This window comes from Rhinolophus sinicus, chromosome 5 (assembly GCF_057876585.1).
Source record: "Rhinolophus sinicus isolate RSI-liver-muscle chromosome 5, RSI-T2T, whole genome shotgun sequence".
Lineage (NCBI taxonomy): Eukaryota > Metazoa > Chordata > Mammalia > Chiroptera > Rhinolophidae > Rhinolophus > Rhinolophus sinicus.
The window spans coordinates 74181326-74199797 of record NC_142505.1 but is presented as its reverse complement, the minus strand read 5'-3'; the positions used below and the strand labels follow the sequence as shown (position 1 = coordinate 74199797).

The following is an 18472-nucleotide window of genomic DNA, read 5'->3' as shown; positions in this document are numbered from 1 at the left end:
GAAAGATACTCCTTTAAAAAAACTAAAATAAAATAAAAATAAAAAAATAAAAACTAAAATAAGAATTATTTGATCCTAGTTCCGAGACACTGTTGGATCCAACTGGAGCCTTCATGACTTAGAACGAAAAAGAAGAATGAAGAAGGATGACAGAGACAGGGAACCCAATTCTGTATCAGTGGCAGCAAGAGCTTGGTTAGAAGTCTGACTCCTCCTCCCTGCGAGCTCCATGAGGACAAGGAAGGTCTGTGTGTTCACTGCTGATAGAAAGTACTCGGTAAACATATTTGAGCCAATGATATCAGCTGGCTACATAAGATGTAAGATGACTTAATTCTAAGGCGTACTATTTTCAATGTAACTCTATTTTTTTTCATATTTTAACTTACTCATCATGTATACTAAGCATACTTATATTCAATAAAATTTATTTCTGTATAATGAAACATGAGATTAAAATATAGTTTTTTCACTAAAATGCTGATCTTTCCATATTTTAATCTGTGCAAGCAAATTTTACCTTAAATTAAATATATATTTATATATAAATTTAATAAATATATAATTGATTCTATAATTTATATAGTACTTATATAATTATATAAGTATAATTATTAAGTTAGTAATGAACTCAATAGCTAGGTAACCACACTGCTAACACGAGGCCAAGTCATTAGGGACTGATTCTCTCAGGCCCGTGTGCTCCTCAGGTGGGGTGGCCATCTTGTCCCTGATCTGGTTTGATTCTTCCATTTGTAGCTGGTATCTCTACACTCCTCTTGATTAGCAAAGTACAATCATACATCTACCTTAACCAACGACACAGTAGCTGTACTCTTGGTTCTCACCAGAGAATATGCTTAACTCAAATTTCCCATTGGCCTAATATAAAACATTTGAGTGAGAAGTAATATCCATGGAGGGCTCTCCGAAGAGTATTCTAAATTTTAAAATAAAATCAAGCAAGGTACCAAACAATGGTGCACTTAACCACCATAGCATTGACTCCAGGTAGAACTCCTGCAGAACTACCCTGTGTATTACAGTCCTGGCTTATATTCAGGGGATTTATAAGAAACCCCCTTGCAAATGGTGCTATTCCACTTATCACAGAAGTGCTGAGTATGTAATCCCTCAGAGCCGTGTCTGTTCTGTGGGGAAGATTTCTCTCAGGTCTCCGTGTCACAGTTAAGTCAGGAGTTAGGGTTTTCTTTAATGCCAGGAAAACAAGAGCCCAACATGTACTTTTACAAGTTTTTTTTTCCTTATTTTTCTATACGTTTTCCCTTTTCCCCTTGTTTCTTCATGTTTTAATTTTATTTTATTGTACATTACTTTTATTCATATGTGTATTTCTTTAACCCATCTACAATAAAAATAAATGAAACTGAAAGGGATAATAAAAAGTTCACATACCATTGACTGTGAAGAATGAGGGACATGGCTTTCAAAATTATAAATGGTGAATAAAGATTTTAAAATCACAAAAAGTTAAGAAATCCATTTCATTTATTAGTTCATACGAAAACAGTGCCTGCTGAATTTTTTTAAAAATATATTCTTTTGATTCACTTAATTTAGAAACTTATAACATTCTTATTGTACTATAAATATCCAACACCTTTTCGAAACAGGGTAACATTAAATGTTATGTCATGACTCAAACTGATTTATATGCAGTTAAGACTTAACAAGGGTATTGTACCCTTAACGAGGGACAGTAAATAAAGAGAACATTAGAATTCTAAAGAACTATAAGCCCTCAATTTTTCAGTTAGGTTTCCCTATTGTTCATAAATATCAAATGACTCATATGAATCAAGGCCCTGATTATTTTTATGTTATTAAAAATATCTTACTAAAAGGTTTTTTGTTATCAAATATCTTATTAAAAGTTATACCTTTGTGCAAAAGAAATAACACACTATAACTAAGGTAAAACTCAATATAGTTATATGATAAAATACATTTCTTTGTATGTTGAGCACAAATTCACTAGGTAGAAAAGAGATTGAAATAAATGTTTCTCAAAAGAGCTTTTTGCAGACCAAGACAAAGAAAGTGGAAGTAGACAGAAAATTGACTTGGAATTTTTTCAGGAAATTAAAATACTTATGCTCAGTTAAAGAGAAAGAATATCCAAAATTTCTCAACTAATATGAGCATTTATGTTATCATGGAGCTGTTTAAATTGCATGGAAACATTATCCAAACTTAACATTCACAACTGTTGAAAACCATCTTCTTGGAAAGCATACATTGTCACGATTCAAATGATCAATGCATCAGTTAACAATAAAAATAAACTAGCTAAGACTACAAAATATGGAAAAGCCATACCATGTTTCTCCTTCAATTTGGAATGCAATTTTATTTTGTACAATGAAGAAAGCATGTGGCAGAAAAGAAATTTCCCAAAAAAAAAAGAATCAAAGCAGGAGGTCCAAAACGGCACAGTAGATAAACACTGTGCCTTTGTCCTTCCGTGAACACATTAAAATTACAACTAAATTATAGAACAATCAACATAGAGAACCATCTGAAGTCTGGCTAAACAGAAGTTTTATAACTAAGGATATAAAGAAGAAGTTATGTTAAGACTGGTAGGAGAGGTGGAGATGTGAAATGGACTGACCCCAAACCTCTGTGTAGTGTTTGAGAATCAGGAGAGATATCTTGGCCGTGGAGGTTCCCCCCAGAGGAGTGAGGGATCCCAGGCCCACACCAGGCTCCCCAGCCTGGAGTACTGGTGCCGGGAAGAGGAGCCCCCACACCTGGCTGTGAAAAACAGTGGGGATTCCGATCATCTGGGTGGGATGGAAGGCTGCGAGATACCCAGACATCCTCTTAAACAGCAGACACACCGACCCTCTCATTCTCAGGCACTCACCCTGGGCTCTGGTGTAGGGACGGTGACTCGGAGGCTTTCAGGCATACAGGGGGCAGACTGAGGTGTGTGGCTTTGTGGCGAGGACTGGAGGAGAGTCACCATTTTCCCCGTGTAGGCTCCTTCTCCCACGCAGGTGGCAGATAGGCTCCATCTTTCCTGTGTTGAGCCCACCCACACCATGGCCAAATCTGAATCAGAATTGGTCAAGTGAGCTCTGCTGGGAACTTGCCTCACCCAACTCCCCCAACGCTACAGGCACTTTTTCTCGAGCAGCCAGCCCTGTCCACATTGCACTCTTTCTTAAAAAACTACCAAACTATCAGAGTCTACGGGAGCCAGGTGGGTGGCAACTGACCTCAGTGTACTCTGAGACTTTTGCTGAGTAGCTCCAGGCTCAGCACTGGCACCAACAAGAATCTACATTAACCTGGTAACCACAACACTTCCCACTCTAGTGACTCCCTGAGACCCTGCCTTATTCAACTCATGTACCACCTGTACCACATCAGGGGCTGAACCTTAAGGGAGCTGACAGGTGGCAACAGGCCTCAGGGTGTCCTGGATTTTTTTGGAGTTACCCCAGGCCCAGTATTGGTTCACAGTGTGGCCTCTCCCACATGCCTCCAGGATGAGCACAGGCAACGAACAACCATGAATCGCTTTGTAGCTCCTACCAGGTAGTCCCCCATCGGTCACAGGCTGTGGGTGACCTGGGCCTGCACCAGATACCCTCTCAAGAGGCCCCAGAACCACCATACTTGGAAGTTGGCTTCAGACCACAGCAGAGCACTGTCCAATTAGCTCCAAAAGTACCACGCACAAAAGGTCGTCTCAACACACCAGAGCCCACTGGGGTGAATCGCACTCCATGGGGTAAGGCCCCCCTCACAGCATCCCATAAGCTATGGATGTGGCCAAACCCCATAGCCAGTCAGCCTGAGGGCCAGTCTCACTTAGTGATGTGCCAATAGCAATCAAGGCTCAACTATAACAATAGGGCATATACAACCCACACAAGGGACACTCCTAGAGCACTGGGAGCAGGTGACCAGGGAGACTGTGCCAGGACCCCACAGGGCACCTATTACATAAGGTCACCCGGCCAAGACTGAAAAACACAATAGATCTACCTAATACATAGAAACAAACAGAGAGAGGCAGCCAAAATGAGGAAACAAAGAAATACATCCCAAATGAAAATACAGGAGAAAACTCCAGGAAAACACTATACAAAATGGAGACAAATGACCTACCAGAGACGGAGTTCAAAACAATGCTTACAAGGATGCTCAAGAAGCTTAATGAGAACTTCAACAGAGAGATAGCAAGCATAAGAAAAGGACATAGAAATCATAAAAAAGAACCAGTCAGAAGTGAAGAATACAATAACTGAAATGAAGACCACACTAGAAGGAATCACCAGCAGGCTAGATGAAGTAGAGAATCAAATCAGTGATTTGGAAGACAAGGCAGCAGAAAACATCCAATCAAAACAGCAAAAAGAATTTTAAAAAATGAGGAGAGTTTAAGAGACCGCTGGGACAACATCAAGCATGACAACACTTGCATCATAGGGGTACCAGAAAGAGAAGAAAGAAAGCAAGGGATTGAGAACCTCTTTGAAAAAATAATGACTTCCCTAACCTGGCAAAGGAAATAAACATACAAGTCCAGGAAGTGGAGAGTCCCAAACAAGATGAACCCCAGCAGGCCCACACCAAGACACATTACAATTAAAATGGCAAAGGTTAAGGACAAAAAGAGAACCCGAAAAGCAGCAAGAGAAAGGCAACTCGTAATATATAAGGGCTCCCGTAAGATTGTCAGCTGATTTCTCAACTGAAAATTTGCAGGCCAGAAGGGACTGGCACAAAATATTCGACATGATGAAAAGCAAGGACCAATAACCAAGGGTACTATATCCAGCAAGGCTATCACTTAAAATCAAAGGACAGATAAAGACCTTCCCAGACAAGAAAGAGCTAAAGGAGTTCATCACCACCAAACCAGTATTACAAGGAATGTTAGAGGGACTTAAGATGGAAAAAAAAAAAAAAAAAAAATCACAATTACGAATAATAAACGGGCAATAGCTACATATCAACAATTACTTTCAGTGTAAATGGATTCAATGCTCTAATCAAAAGACACAGGAAGGCTGAATGGGTAAGAAAATAAACCCATACATATGCTGCCTACAAGAGACTCACTTCAGATTGAAAGACACACAGACGGAAAGTAAAGGGATAGAAAAAGCTATTTCATAAAAACGGAAACGAAAAACACACACAAAAAAGCTGGGGTAACAATACTTAGAGCAGACAAAACAAACTTTAAAACAAAGGCTATAACAAGAGACAAAGAAGGACCCAGTAATCCCATTTTTGCGTATTTATCAGAAGAAACCCAAAACACTACTTCGAGGGGATGTGTGCATCCATATGTTCATTGCAGCACTGTTTACAATGGCCAAGATGTGGAGGCAGCCTGGGTGCCCATCGATGGAAGAACTAATAAACAGGAGGTGGTACATACATACAATGGAATATTACTGGGACATGGAAGGGAATGGGTTCTTGCCAACTGTAGTGGCAGGGATGGATCTGGAGGGTATTGTGCTGAGTGGAGTATCAGACAGAGAAAGACAGATGCAATGTGATTTCACTCATATAAGGAATCCAAAGAACAGAATAAGCAAACAAACAAACAAACAAACAAAAAAACAGAAACAAGCACATAGATACAGAAAACATTTTGATGATTGCCAGATGGGAGGGGTGTTAGAGGTTTGGATGAAAAAAAGGGAAGGGACTAAGAAGTACAAGTTGGTTGTTAAAAAGTAGTTATGGGGACATAGGATATAGCATAAGGAATATAGTCAACCATACTGTAATACTGTTAATATGTATGTTGTCAGATGGGTACTAGATTTCTTGGGGTGATAGATGAAAGGGGTTTGGAGGGCAGCGTGAACAAGGGGAAGGGATTAAGAAGTAGAAATTGGTAGTCATGGGGATGTAAAGTAAAGCATAGGCAATATAGTCAATAATATGGCAATAACTATGCATAGTGCCAGGTGGGTATTAGACTAGGAGGATCGTTTCTTAAATTATATAAATGTCTAACCACTATGCTATACCCCTGAAATTAATATTGAAGGCCAACTGTAATTTAAAATTAAAAAGGGGGGAAGTGAAGTGGAATAAGAGGTCTAAATTTCCAGGTATAAAACAAATAAATCATGGAATTGTAATATATAGCATAGAGAATATAGTCAGTAATACTGTGAGAGCATGGTACAGTGTCAGATGGTTGCTGGACCTATCATGGTGATCCCTTCTTTAGGTATATAAATGTTGAAAAACTATGGTGTATACCTGAAACTAATATGATGTTGTATGTTAGCTATATTTTAATAAAAATCTTTTAAAAAATCAAGGCATGATGATTTCATCTGACAAGTGGAATGGGGGTGGGAAAGTAGGTGTGAGAGGCGTCCTGCCTTTAGTTAAGTTAAAAACTAAATATGACTGAATCAGAATCAAGAAAAGATTTTTGAAAGCCTGAATTTTAGATCGAAATTCCAGAGTTACACTTTTCCATAGATATTAATATACCTTTGGGCATAAACTATGTTCATGATACAGTAAAATTGGCATTACAGGAGAGGGAAGCCCCTAAGTATTAGGAAAAAGCTAAGAATGATATGCCCTACAAGAATGGCACAGGTATTTGAACCTTACTGGTTATGTTATGAAGAACTTAGATATAGTTAAATTTGTTATGGTGCAGCTCTCTGGTATTAAAAGCCCAGGGAAATATTTCCAGAACATACCCTTTTGTGAAAAAATGTAATTTTCTACGGTGTTTACAGTCTTTAAGGGGTCAAGATTAGACATAAGACATTCTGGCGTGAACTTAAAACTCTTTATAGAATCTAAGAAAAATCTGTTTAGTCATAAGAAGTGGATTTTTAAATCCATAGAGAAGTATTTTTATCAACATGGAGCTATGTTATCTTGGAAATAACATTTAATTAGATGAAATAAAGATATGTATTCTTTGGTTCCATTTAACTGCAAATATTATAAAGATAAATTCAAACTATTCTAAAAATGACCCTTAGACAGATGAAATGCAAAACTCCTTCAAAGAGAGAAAACTTACTGAAATTAAAATTATGTTAATGCTTAAATATAAGTGACCTTACTAAAACAAACAAAAAAACCCCAGAACTTCCAACTCTGCTAAGAATCAGGCTGAAAATGAATTACATAAACATGTACATTTATGTTCTAGCTATTTAGTAAAAATATACCTATAACAAAGTATACCTGTATTATATAATACACAATTCTAACAGCCACGTTTGATAAAAAAATTAATTCTTCTGAAAATTAAAGTATTTAAAGTACACATCTCCTTCTCACTGGAAAACTACTTCATTTTCTAGAGATATTTTAATGAAATTTGCCACATCTGGATTAGCTGGTTCAAGACTCTTACGCCTACCTGGGCCAATTAAAATAAAATAAACATGCAAGGAGAATTAAACATGCAAGGAGTTAAACGTCAAAATAAATGTGGAAGGAAAGTCTGGTGGACAAGAGGATATGGCAGTGACTGAAGACTGCTTGCCTCTGTTAAAGGCAGCAAAAAACAAAAACAAAAAACCTTAAAACACTCCATGTGCCAAACAATGTTCAAGAGCCACATGCAGCCTCCCAAGCTGCCAGACTGCAGCTCAGATAACTAGAAAAACAGTAGCCAAGATAGAGCTCAACCAAAAATACGAACTTGGCCCACAGTAGATGCCAATAAACTCTAACACTGAGTGAATAGAATAATTTTTGACAAACATGCTTCAGTCAGTAACTTTACTGATACAATTTGAGGTATAAATGAGTATAACAGCAACCCATCACATTCCTTGACTGGTAACCTCTGCTGTATGTCCTTGAAAACTATGTTTCTACCTTCAGGTGGGGAAGGGAGAATCTCAATTCTGACTCTCCAATGGTCTCAGGCACGCAGAGAACCAGTCTATCTGAAGCTCACATCTTTACTCAGAAGAGGTCAAGCCCTTCCTGGGCCCTAAGTGTGATCTGGTGCACATCCTGTGATCACTTGGCATATCGGGATTGGCCTGTGACGAGCACGTTAATGCATCGCAAACCTGATGAAAAGCAGTGCATATCAACATGGCATTTGTAATTTACGTATCATTAAAGACAGAAGAAAAATGGAAAAGTGGGTGGAGATGATGGAGAGGGACACAGAACAAGAGGCTAACGGGCAGACCACCAGGACCTTCGGGCAGACCACCAGGACCTTACGGCGAGGAAGAACAGAAGCTATACATCATTTCCTGAAACACCTGAGGAACGTGAAGGAGGTTCCAGCTGGCATGACAGACAAGTTCCTGGGTGGTCGTGTGAGCTGACTGCAGAATGGGATACTACAGATTTACTTTCCTGCCGAACATTCTAGAGAAACTGAGAAAGAGAGGCTACTGTTTTGGCAACTAATGTAAAAATCTATACAGTAATAATTTTTTAATGTAGAAAGTCTGATTTGCTTGATAGTCCTTAAAAATGTATACTAATCACTTGTCAAATAGTATTTTCCACACTGTCTCAAGATCAGTTATTTAATATGATGTTTAAAGACTGAAGCAAATATTTGGAATGCATGTTTTTGACAGGATTCCAGATTTTATAATAAGTTTTACTGATATTGAATTCCATACACTTCTAAAATACTGAAACATCTTGGTTTCTTATTCTTTGTCAAAAAAAGCTTAATCTTGGATTCTTTAACTGAAAAAAAAATTAGTTTATTTATAGTTTGACTCTGGATATAGACATATCACTCATTACTAATAATTATTAAATTAATAAAACCAATGAATCCATGTTATATATAACATAGTACATGACCTACTCAGCATTATAACAATAATAGCTAACATCTACTGACAATTTACTATGTGCTGGCCACTGTATTAAGGGTTTTACTTGGATCCTTTCAGCATTTCTCTTCATCCTCCCTAATATCTGAGGTAGACACTGTTATTATCTCCATTTTCAGTTGAATTAAACAAGGCTCAGAGAACTTACAAAAAAACAATGAAACTAATAAGTAGTAGAGTAGTGACTCAAATCCAAATTCAAGTTCATATTCTTTCTCAATATTATGCTTAATTTTATATACAACACAGAGAAAGTAGACTTTAATTGAACAGTAAAGAAGAATACTAGAAGATTTCTATGTTGCATAAAAAATATGTTATATTCAAGAAAAGCTACACCATCTATATATTTTAACATTTTTGTCCAATTCTCTTCCTACAAGATCTGCAAGTGTGTTCATCATTTTTTCTAAGATATTGCATCATGAACGTTCCATCTACTCAAACTCAAAAATCGTGAATATGTGTCTGTAACAGTGCTCCTAACTCTACAAGAACTTTAATTAGGAGGAAAAGCCAAACAAAATCCTGAAATCCATGAAAGATATAGACATATAAAATTCAAAATCTTAAGCAAGTTCTGTCACAGATGGTTCTTTTAAAAAAATATATGTAAACAAAATTACTGATCAATTTCATAACTCATTCTATGGCCAGATGTAAAATCTCACCTTTATTCAGGATGCCAGCCCAGAGTGGAATAAATTTTTCCATATCATATGAACACTAGCATAGACTCACATCTTTTCAACAACCTAAAATCCAAACTGGAAAGGCTTAGTTTGGCTGTGCCCCAACTGAAGTACTCAGGGGTTTTGTGAAACATAGAACACACCCTAATATTAAAATACTTAGATACAATTGTATACTTAGCTTTCCTAAATTTATTAACAGATGCTGTTTCATATATTCCTTGGTAATATAATTTTCCATCATTCTTTTAAATAAGATGTAGAGGCTGTGTATTAGGATTAAATCAATGCCTCCTCTAAAATAGGTATTGCTTAAATAGCACCTTTAAATTCCAAAACAAAATAAATTCTATATAATTGTTTTGCAAAACATAAAGTCAACATTCTGAAACAGTATTCCTTTAGAAAATAGTATTTTCTACTGCTAGGAAATATGTAGGAATGTTTGTTTTCACACAGATTCTGGAATCAGTGATGGACAAGTGTCAATCTAAAATTCAAATGTATTGTGAGAAGTTAATAAAAAGTGTAATGACTATGAAGTGACATCCTACAAGACTTTTTCTTAACAAAAGCAAGGATTTTAAATTTGCATAATACTTATTTCAAATAACTAGTTAGCAAATAATTTTTACTTTCTGTAATAAATATAAGAACTTTTTCCCCAAAGTGTAAATACCACAAATTACAAAAAAGAAAGCAAAATTAACAAAAGTGAGATTATACTTCTAAAAGAAAAATGAGTGGGACTGTCTCATCTTGAGGTATGATGACATCACAGGGAACATATTTACATAAAATGTTTCTTCTATACCAAAGGACATGAAAATATGAAAAAAAAAAAATAAGTAAATGAGTTGTTATAATTTACAAAGGTATGCACTGGGTAGCTAAAATATATTCAACTCCAACAGCCTGAAAACCAAACTACACTGAAAACTGCGATACACTATTTAACTGTTAAGTCAATTTTTACTAAGATTTTCTTTCAGGAAAGCTATTTTAAATAAAATTGTATTTCATTTCAAAACCAATTTCTGAACGGAAAAAAATCTCAGTATTTCATAAAACTAATCACTGCAATTATACAACAGTTCCTAATTCAGATGATTTAAATAATCATTGCTGTTCAGAAAATGGAATGAGAGCAGACATAAACAACTTTTAGGGAATCGGTCAAAACACCAAGCGGTTACTTAACATCTTCAGAACTATTCGTTTTTCCAGATAATTGATTTCTTTGAAAATGTTGTGAGTGAATCTATCATAAGTGATATAGTATGAGTTGACTCTTCCTATGCTTTAAAAAAAATACGTTAAATTTCCACGTGAAAATCTTCAAAGAAACGTCAGATTTTTAACTATTTGAAAACATACACATGCAATTACATGCCTACCCAAAACAGCAACAAAAACAACAAAGTATCCAATGCTAAAAGCTACAGCCCAAGAAAATAAAATTAGTCCTCTTGCTAGTGACAGCAAAAAAAGCAAATAAAAGCATTTTTCAGAGACATGGGCATATTTATAGGCTGCTGATTCAAGTTAAGATGGCCACACTAATAAGAAAGCCTCAGACAGGTCATAGCTCTAATAAGGAAGATATGTCCCACCATTATCCTGCATCCATAACCAGCTGCTATCATTTTCAAGCAAATAAAAAGATACAGAGAGAATAAACAGAATCACTGGCCCAAACTGTAAGCTGTCACCCACCTATAATATGGAAACACTTGCATCATAGCTCAAGTCTTACCTCATACGACCAGACACACTGAGTCCCACCAAAACGTCGAACACATCTTCCTACTTCCACGTCCTCATGCGTCGTGTACATTTCTCTGAGGCATTCACCAATATGCGGCACCATCCTCCTGAGAACCTCTCGACTGAAGATCATGCCAGGTCCCCCCATGCAGAAGTTCTCCCCAGGCTCCAGCCCCAGCTTTCCCAGCTCTTCAATGTTCCCCAGGCCAGTCTGGCCCAGGTAGAGGGGCTTGCTGCTATTCAGTGATCTCAGAAACTCTTCTAGCTTGTCACCTACAAAGAGAAAGGCAACAATCATTCCTCTTCCTAATTTCATAATCATTTATGTGTACAAAGTAAGGGACAGAACTTCCCATATTGTGTGTAAACTCCCCATAAGTCTTATGCAATTATAAAGAAGAAAACTCTCTGAATATTCTATTGTAAAAACATTAATTTATAGTTTATTAATTAAATCATAATAAAATGTTATCAACCTTCTAGTCAAGGTCACTGAAAAACCTTAATAATTCTAAAAATCATCAGATTTTTTTAAAGGTGAAATAATGATAGGGAGAATAAGAAGGTTTCTTAGCATGTTTGAATATTAAAATTCCCAGAAACAGAATATTAAATATTGATATACAGCATTGATTGGCAGACTGTTAATATCCAATAATTATTTTTTCCTGACAATTGATTTAGTTTACTGTTTTGTTCTTAATTTGTCTTGAAATTTAACTTTGGAACTTTGAAGGGCACCCATTTAGAAAAAACATAAACACTTGTGACAAATTAAAGAACATAATTGGTTTACTTATACTTTGTGAGTTCATCAAGAAAGTCAATTTAAAAATGAAAATCTACAGCTAACACAGTTCAAAAGCATTTGTTATTCTACAAGCTGACACACTGGACTAAGTAGTCAGCCTCTTTATAACCCCAGTCAGCATCTTTACTACCGTTTTTGATGAGCACAGCATCTGTAGTCATTATCTTGATGCCATGCCACGCCCCTTGGATCTCAATGAGTTTCAGCTGACAATTATTGGGTTCTTAATATAAAATGCATTTCATTCTTAATAGAAATAGAAAGAATATAGCATTTCAATGTTCTGCAGGGCAATCTTTCAAAGCATTAAGACAAATGTTTGTTTTTCCATGAGTCCCGTGAAAGGTACTACTACCTGAATCAGGAGAAAGCAATGAGGCTTCAAATAGAGAGGCAGAAACTAAGGAAGGGCTGCCCCCCTTTGACCAAGAAGCTAGGAAGCCTGGGAGGCACAGGGAGACCTCCTTCCAGACAGCCCTGCTACTTCCCTTGCGTCCCTCTCCATCTCCGCAATAGGCTGGACTGGAAAGATTTACTCCTGCTCTAAGGAACTTCTCTCCAGCTGAGTTTAGAAATCTCTGGCCAGAGCCACCCACACTCAGGGTGAAGGACCACGCCTCTTTAAAAAGCTGACAAAGTTTTCTCATGCTGTGGCTGCGCTTAGTTTGGGGGACTTCCAGCCTTTGCTTATCGCTGCAGCCACCAAGATGGGCTGGAAAGGATCCATACTAGTGTGTGCTAACACACCTCGGAGCTAGCTCCTCGGCTCTGGATAATTCGCGGGCGCTGTCCCCTTCTTCCCCAACACCAATCCTGACAATACACTCATCGCCTAGCGGTTTTACGGAGGTGTGGCAAGGGGTGGGGGCGGCTTTCAGCGCTGCACTGAAAAGACTGGAAGGAGTTGCGCGTGGAGCAGTGGGGGTGCTCAAGGACTCCCAACGTGTGGTGGGGCGTGGGAAAGGAAAGGAAACGCACAGCGAAGGGTCCAGGACAGCGAAGACGATCCTCAGTCTCCCCAGTTCCGAAACTGCGCTAGATCCAGTTAAAACAAAAGGGTAGGAGAACAAAGCAAGAACACCGATCTCGAGATTGACTCTCGCCCGCGTCCCGGGTCTCCCCTTCCTCCACCGAGGACACGCCCCTCTGGGCAGATTTGGGAACCTGTCACCACCCCGGGCTTTCAGAGCAGGGCCGAGTGGGAGTAGCCTTTGGTTGAACCTCAAAGTCCCTGCCCTCACCTTCCCACGCGGTAAAGAGTAGGGACCACGCGCTGGGTAGAAACGAGACCGCAAGTGTGAGGAAGGCGGATAAAGCCGTGCAGGTGTGAGGAGGGCCCAAACCGCAGCAGAGGAGGAGGAGCGGACTGAGAATGGTGGGAGGATGCAAGGGGTGGGAACGGCGGGCTGGGGGCTGCAGGAGCCCGGAGCACTCGCTGACAGAGATGCAGAGAGGGACCCCGCAGGGTTGCGGCTGGAAGCGGAGAAAGGAGGCGGGGAGGCGAGCAGGCGGGACAGCCGACGCTGGGAGGTCACCTTTGATGTAGACGTCGTCGTCGGCGCGCATGAACCACTCATACTTGTCCAGGTAGTGGTCGTGCATGTACTTGATCATCATGAAAGACTTTTTCTGGGGAGGGTAGGAGTCGTCCACCCCCGGCAGCTCGATGACAGGCAGGGGTGGCGGGGGCTGGCCAAGCCCGGCGTTGGGGGGCTGCTGGCTGGAAAAGAACTCCACGCGGCCGGGGATGAAGCGCGCCCAGGTCCTCTGCGCCGCCAACGCGCGGCTGCCCAGGTACTTCTGCGCGGTCATCACCCCCACGTACAGGAAACCCCGGGGTCGGGAGCTCGGGGCAGTGGCGCCCCCGTCCCCGCTGCCGTTGTGGCTACTCCCGGGCCGGCCGCCGCGCCGTTGCCCAGCCGCGACCCCGTCGGACTCCTCGGGCTCCCCCTCCGCCACGGGGGCACCGGGGAGCCCCGTCGTGCCTTCGGGCTCGCGTCCTCGCCGCCGCTGCTGCAGCAGAGGTGGCTGCTGCCAGGGGCTGCTCCGAAAACTGGTCACCCCAGCCGCTGCCTCAGGCAGCTGCGGCCCCTGGAGCTCCTGGAGCGCGGGGGGCGGCGACTGCTCCGGCCGCGGCTGAGGCTGGGGGAGCGGCTGCTGCGCGCCGGGGCCAGCGGCCGAGCGGCCGTAGTAGGAGCAGAGGCTGGAGCCGCGTCTCTTCCTCTCGCTCAGCTCGGCCACTCTGGGGGCAATGAGCCAGGAGGCGGCGGTGAAGCCCAGCACCAGCCCCAACGCCACGCTCATCCACGGGCGGCGGGAGCGCACGGCCATCGCGGCTGCCCCGGCGCCGACGCTAGCGGAGCGGCTGCGGCGCTGCGCGCGGGTCTCCCGGCTCTCCCCGCCCCTCCTCCGTCTCAGCGCCCCCAGCCCCAGCCGCTGCCCGCCGCCCAGGCGCCGACGCCGGCTCGGGCGCGCAGCGCTCCCCGCTCCGCTCCGGGTCGGGCTTCCAAGCGAGGGTCGGGAGTGAAACTTCTCCCGGCGGCGGCGGCAGCGGCAGCGAGAGGAGCTGCAGGAGGAGGAGCGGCGGCGGCGGCGGCGGCGGCGGCAACGCGTCCGCTCCTCGGCTGCCACCCTGTCACAGGCGCGCCTGGTCCCTCCCTCCGCCCGCCTCCCTCCTCCCCGAGCCCCCGCCTTCGCTCCCCGCCCCCCGCTCCCCCCGCCGCGGGCTCTGGACTGACCGGGAGGAGGAGCCACGAGCACCACCGCTGCCAGTGGCCGGGCAGCGCGGGCCGCGGTATTTCCCCGTCCCCTGCCCTTGGACGCCCCCCGTCCGCGCCTGGGTCCACAGCCGGCCTCCCCTCCGGAAGGAAACGATCCTTGTCGGGCCGCCTCCGGCTCCCAGCGCCGACGCCCCTCGTCCCTCCTCCCGCGGCCCTTGCTCCGCGTCCCATTTCCCGTCCCGTCCCGCCCCTCCGCCAGCCTCGCAGCACCCGCGTCCGGGGGCTCCACTACCCTCCTCCCGGCGCGTCGGCTCCTCTGACCTCATCGGCGGGTCCCTGCGCTCTAGCGAGCGCGCGTGTCTCCCCCGGCCCACTGTCCATTGCGTCCCGGCATGACCCTTCCCCATTCTGCCCCGCCCAAGTCCGCCCGCGCTGCTCTCCGCGTTTTCGGACCTTTTTGGGTTTCTCTCGCGGCGGCTACTCCGTGTCTCTATTCTCCACTCCTTGTCCCACTCACTGCTCAGGAAATCGTCTGTCCCGTCCTAGCACCTCTCCTGCCAGCCTTACTAACTCCCCAGTCCCTACCTGTATCCTTCCCCACCTCTCTAAGAAGCACCATTGTCACACGGTGTCCTCTCCTAAGAAGATCTCAGAGAGCTGAGAATACCTATCCTGAAAGGCTGGGGGAGATCATGGTGAATGGGGGCCCAATCCCCAAAGAGCACAAATATTCCATATTCCTCAGCTCTCATACTGGTCTCTTGTCTAGAAGTGAGAACCCCGAATCTGGAGGAAGACTGGCTCAGTAGGGCTGGAGAAATGTGAACAAATTGTAGAACCAATACCTGGAATATTCAAACTAAGAAAATTCTCACCCCCCCTTAAGTGAACTTAATCAGAAAATATTATAGAAAATACCATTTTTTTTCTTGTTCATAAACCACTTTATTTTCTAAGGCAATGACAAGGAAATGTTTTATCCCTCCGATTAGGGAGGCAAAATCTCCAGCAACAGAATTTCAAGAAAACTTGTTATGTTGGCCAAAATCATTGAAAGTTACAGTACCTGAAGATATATGACATTTTGGAGAAGCAGGCATTTAACAATTCTCTCTCTCTCTCAATTGTGAATCTAACTAGTCTGAGGTGTAGTTGGCATCCCAAACTCTTTCCTCTTCTTCAAATGTCAGTCTTCTGTTTTGTACATCAAACGCAAAGGGATGGTATTGAATGGCATTAGACATAGGGCTCCATCCAGCCAGGGGCTGGCAGCGTCCCTGGAACAGAAGGCCTGCCTGGAGCCCTTGGAGGAGTGGTTCTTTCCACACCAGTCACTGGCTGTGCATGAGCATGTCTGACTAAATGGTTCATCTGTGGACAGTGAAGCTCCTTTTCCACATCTAGGTCTTACCCAGAAACACTTGGGAATATAGATTATTGGACTCTTTCTCAAAGTTTAATTTTCATTAGAATACAAAACTAATCAAGCAAACAGGCGCGTTCCAATTGAAAAATATATCTTCCCAAGGACGTTTAAAACTTTCTGGAATAGTTCCGTTCAATAGAACTCTCTCCTTTAATGGAAATTATCTGTTCTGTCCAAAAAGGCAGCCACTCGCCATGCATGATTATTGAGCACTTGAAATGTAGCTAATGTGATTGAGGAAATGAATTTTCAAATTTATTTAATTTTAATTAATTTGGATTGAAATAGCCTCATGTGGCTAGGGGCTGCCATGTTGGACAGCACATTGTCAGAGGGAATCCTTAAGTATGGTCCCATTACCTATGATAAATCGTCAGGAACAAACAGTCCACCTACACACCAGCATACTCTCCCCTGCAATATGCTGCCAGGCTCCATTCTAATGAGTGTCATTCATGTAATTGATCTACAAAAATCGTAAGTTCTCATTGGCCACAATTAACCCACTCATCAACTGTTATAACATTTCGGGAGAAAATTAACTCATTTGTTCTTTTATTTAACAAATAGGTGTTAAAGATTAGGCATTCGACAAGGTGGAAGGCTCTGAACATGGAAATGTCGACAAGACATTCCCTGCTACCTATCATGAAGTTTACAGAGCAGTGGAGAAGACAGACATTAAACACCACACTACAAAATGAATTACAGTGGTCGCAAATGATGTGAAAGGAAAATGTAGAGTACATACTCCGAGGGAGTATTTATACAACCATCTAATTTAGTCTGGGAGTCAGGGAGGCACTTGGAGATACTGAAATAAAATGAGAAGTATTAAAACAATGCTCTGTGCTTGGCTAAGTGACCTTGGGAAAGTTATTTAAATTATCTGAGCTTTATATTTCTCATCTATAAATACATTTTGTGAGAATTTATTAACATACTATATGTAAATGCCTGGCACAGTGTCTAGTTCATTATAGGCACTCAGCAAATGTTAGTTCTTCTCATTTTCCAATCCCTTCCTTTATAATAAAATCTCTTAGACATCACCTTACTTATTTTTTGTGATATTTTATCCTTTCATTTATTTAAGCAATATTTATTTAATATCTACCCTAGGCCAGGCAGTATTCCAGAGAAACAGCAGGAAACAAAACAGACAAAGCCCTTGACTTCATGGGGGTTATATTCTACTAAGGAAAGATTACCCCTATACATATATGCTGGACCATAAGTGTTTTGAAAAAGATAGAGATAGTGGGTGTATACCTGTGTTGGAAGCCATCTTAAATTGATTAGTCAGAGAAGTTCTTTCTGATCATTGTAGCAAAGGACAGAAGAAAGTGAGGAAACCAATCTTGAGGATATCTGAGGGATGACTTTCCAGGAAGAAGGAATAGCCAGTAGAAGGCTTGAAATAGACATGGTATACTGAGGACCAGCAATGCGGCAAATGTGGGTTGGAAATAGGAGGGAGCTGGCAACTTGCAGGTTATGTAGGCCAATAGAATTACAATGTAAGCTATAAATGCAAATGTAATTTAAATTTTTTTAAAGGGTGAAATTAAATTTAATAATATATTTTATTCAACTCAATATATGCAAAATATTATTACAGCACACCTCAATTCAGACTAGCCACTTTCAAATGTTGCACAGACACATGTAACCAGGATCTCCTATATTACACAGTGCATATTTTGAGCCTTGAAGACATTTGTAAAGATTTTGGCTTTGATTCTGAGTGACAATGAAGGTGCTGAGTAGAGTGGTAGTGTGGTTTTTGTTTTATAAGGACCACTCTAGCTGCTACAGGAAGAAAAATGCAAGGGACAAGACTATAATCAGGGAAAACATTTAAAACATTATTGAAGCAACCCCATAACTTTGGAATAGAAGAAAAGACAAATACCTTTTTCTTCTTCTTCCCACACAGTGTCTGCACCTCTTCCTCCTTTGTAGTAAGTAGAAGCATTGGGAAAGTTTTCTCTATGAGTTTAATTTTATATTTATTAAGATTTCTCTAGCTATTTATTTGGTATTCCCCAAAGTCAGTGAAGTAATTTTCTCATACTCTAATTTTGACGATCCATAAGTTTTAGGGTAGGTTATTTTCTGGGAAATCCCTACCAAGGACTAAGCTTTTTACTAAAACAAAGAATAAAGTAATACATTCTAGGAAGAATTTAAGG

General features: G+C 41.5%; 1 protein-coding gene and 1 long non-coding RNA gene across 2 annotated transcripts in view; one reads left to right on the top strand and one right to left on the bottom strand.

Moving 5' to 3' along the window:
* CHSY3 (chondroitin sulfate synthase 3) overlaps positions 1-14688 on the bottom strand; it is a 258578-nt gene extending 243890 nt beyond the window's left edge. The window contains exons 1-2 of the mRNA XM_019756145.3: positions 13667-14688; positions 11310-11593 (exon numbers count right to left, since the gene is read on the bottom strand). Coding sequence (XP_019611704.3) covers positions 11310-11593; positions 13667-14462 — 1080 coding nt within the window. The 5' untranslated portion in view covers positions 14463-14688. The remainder of the gene's footprint in view (positions 1-11309; positions 11594-13666) is intronic.
* The window catches only part of LOC141567262 (uncharacterized), an 80128-nt gene continuing 74793 nt past the window's right edge, over positions 13138-18472 (top strand). Inside the window, exon 1 of the long non-coding RNA XR_012489770.2 lies at positions 13138-13718. This is a non-coding gene — a long non-coding RNA (uncharacterized LOC141567262). The remainder of the gene's footprint in view (positions 13719-18472) is intronic.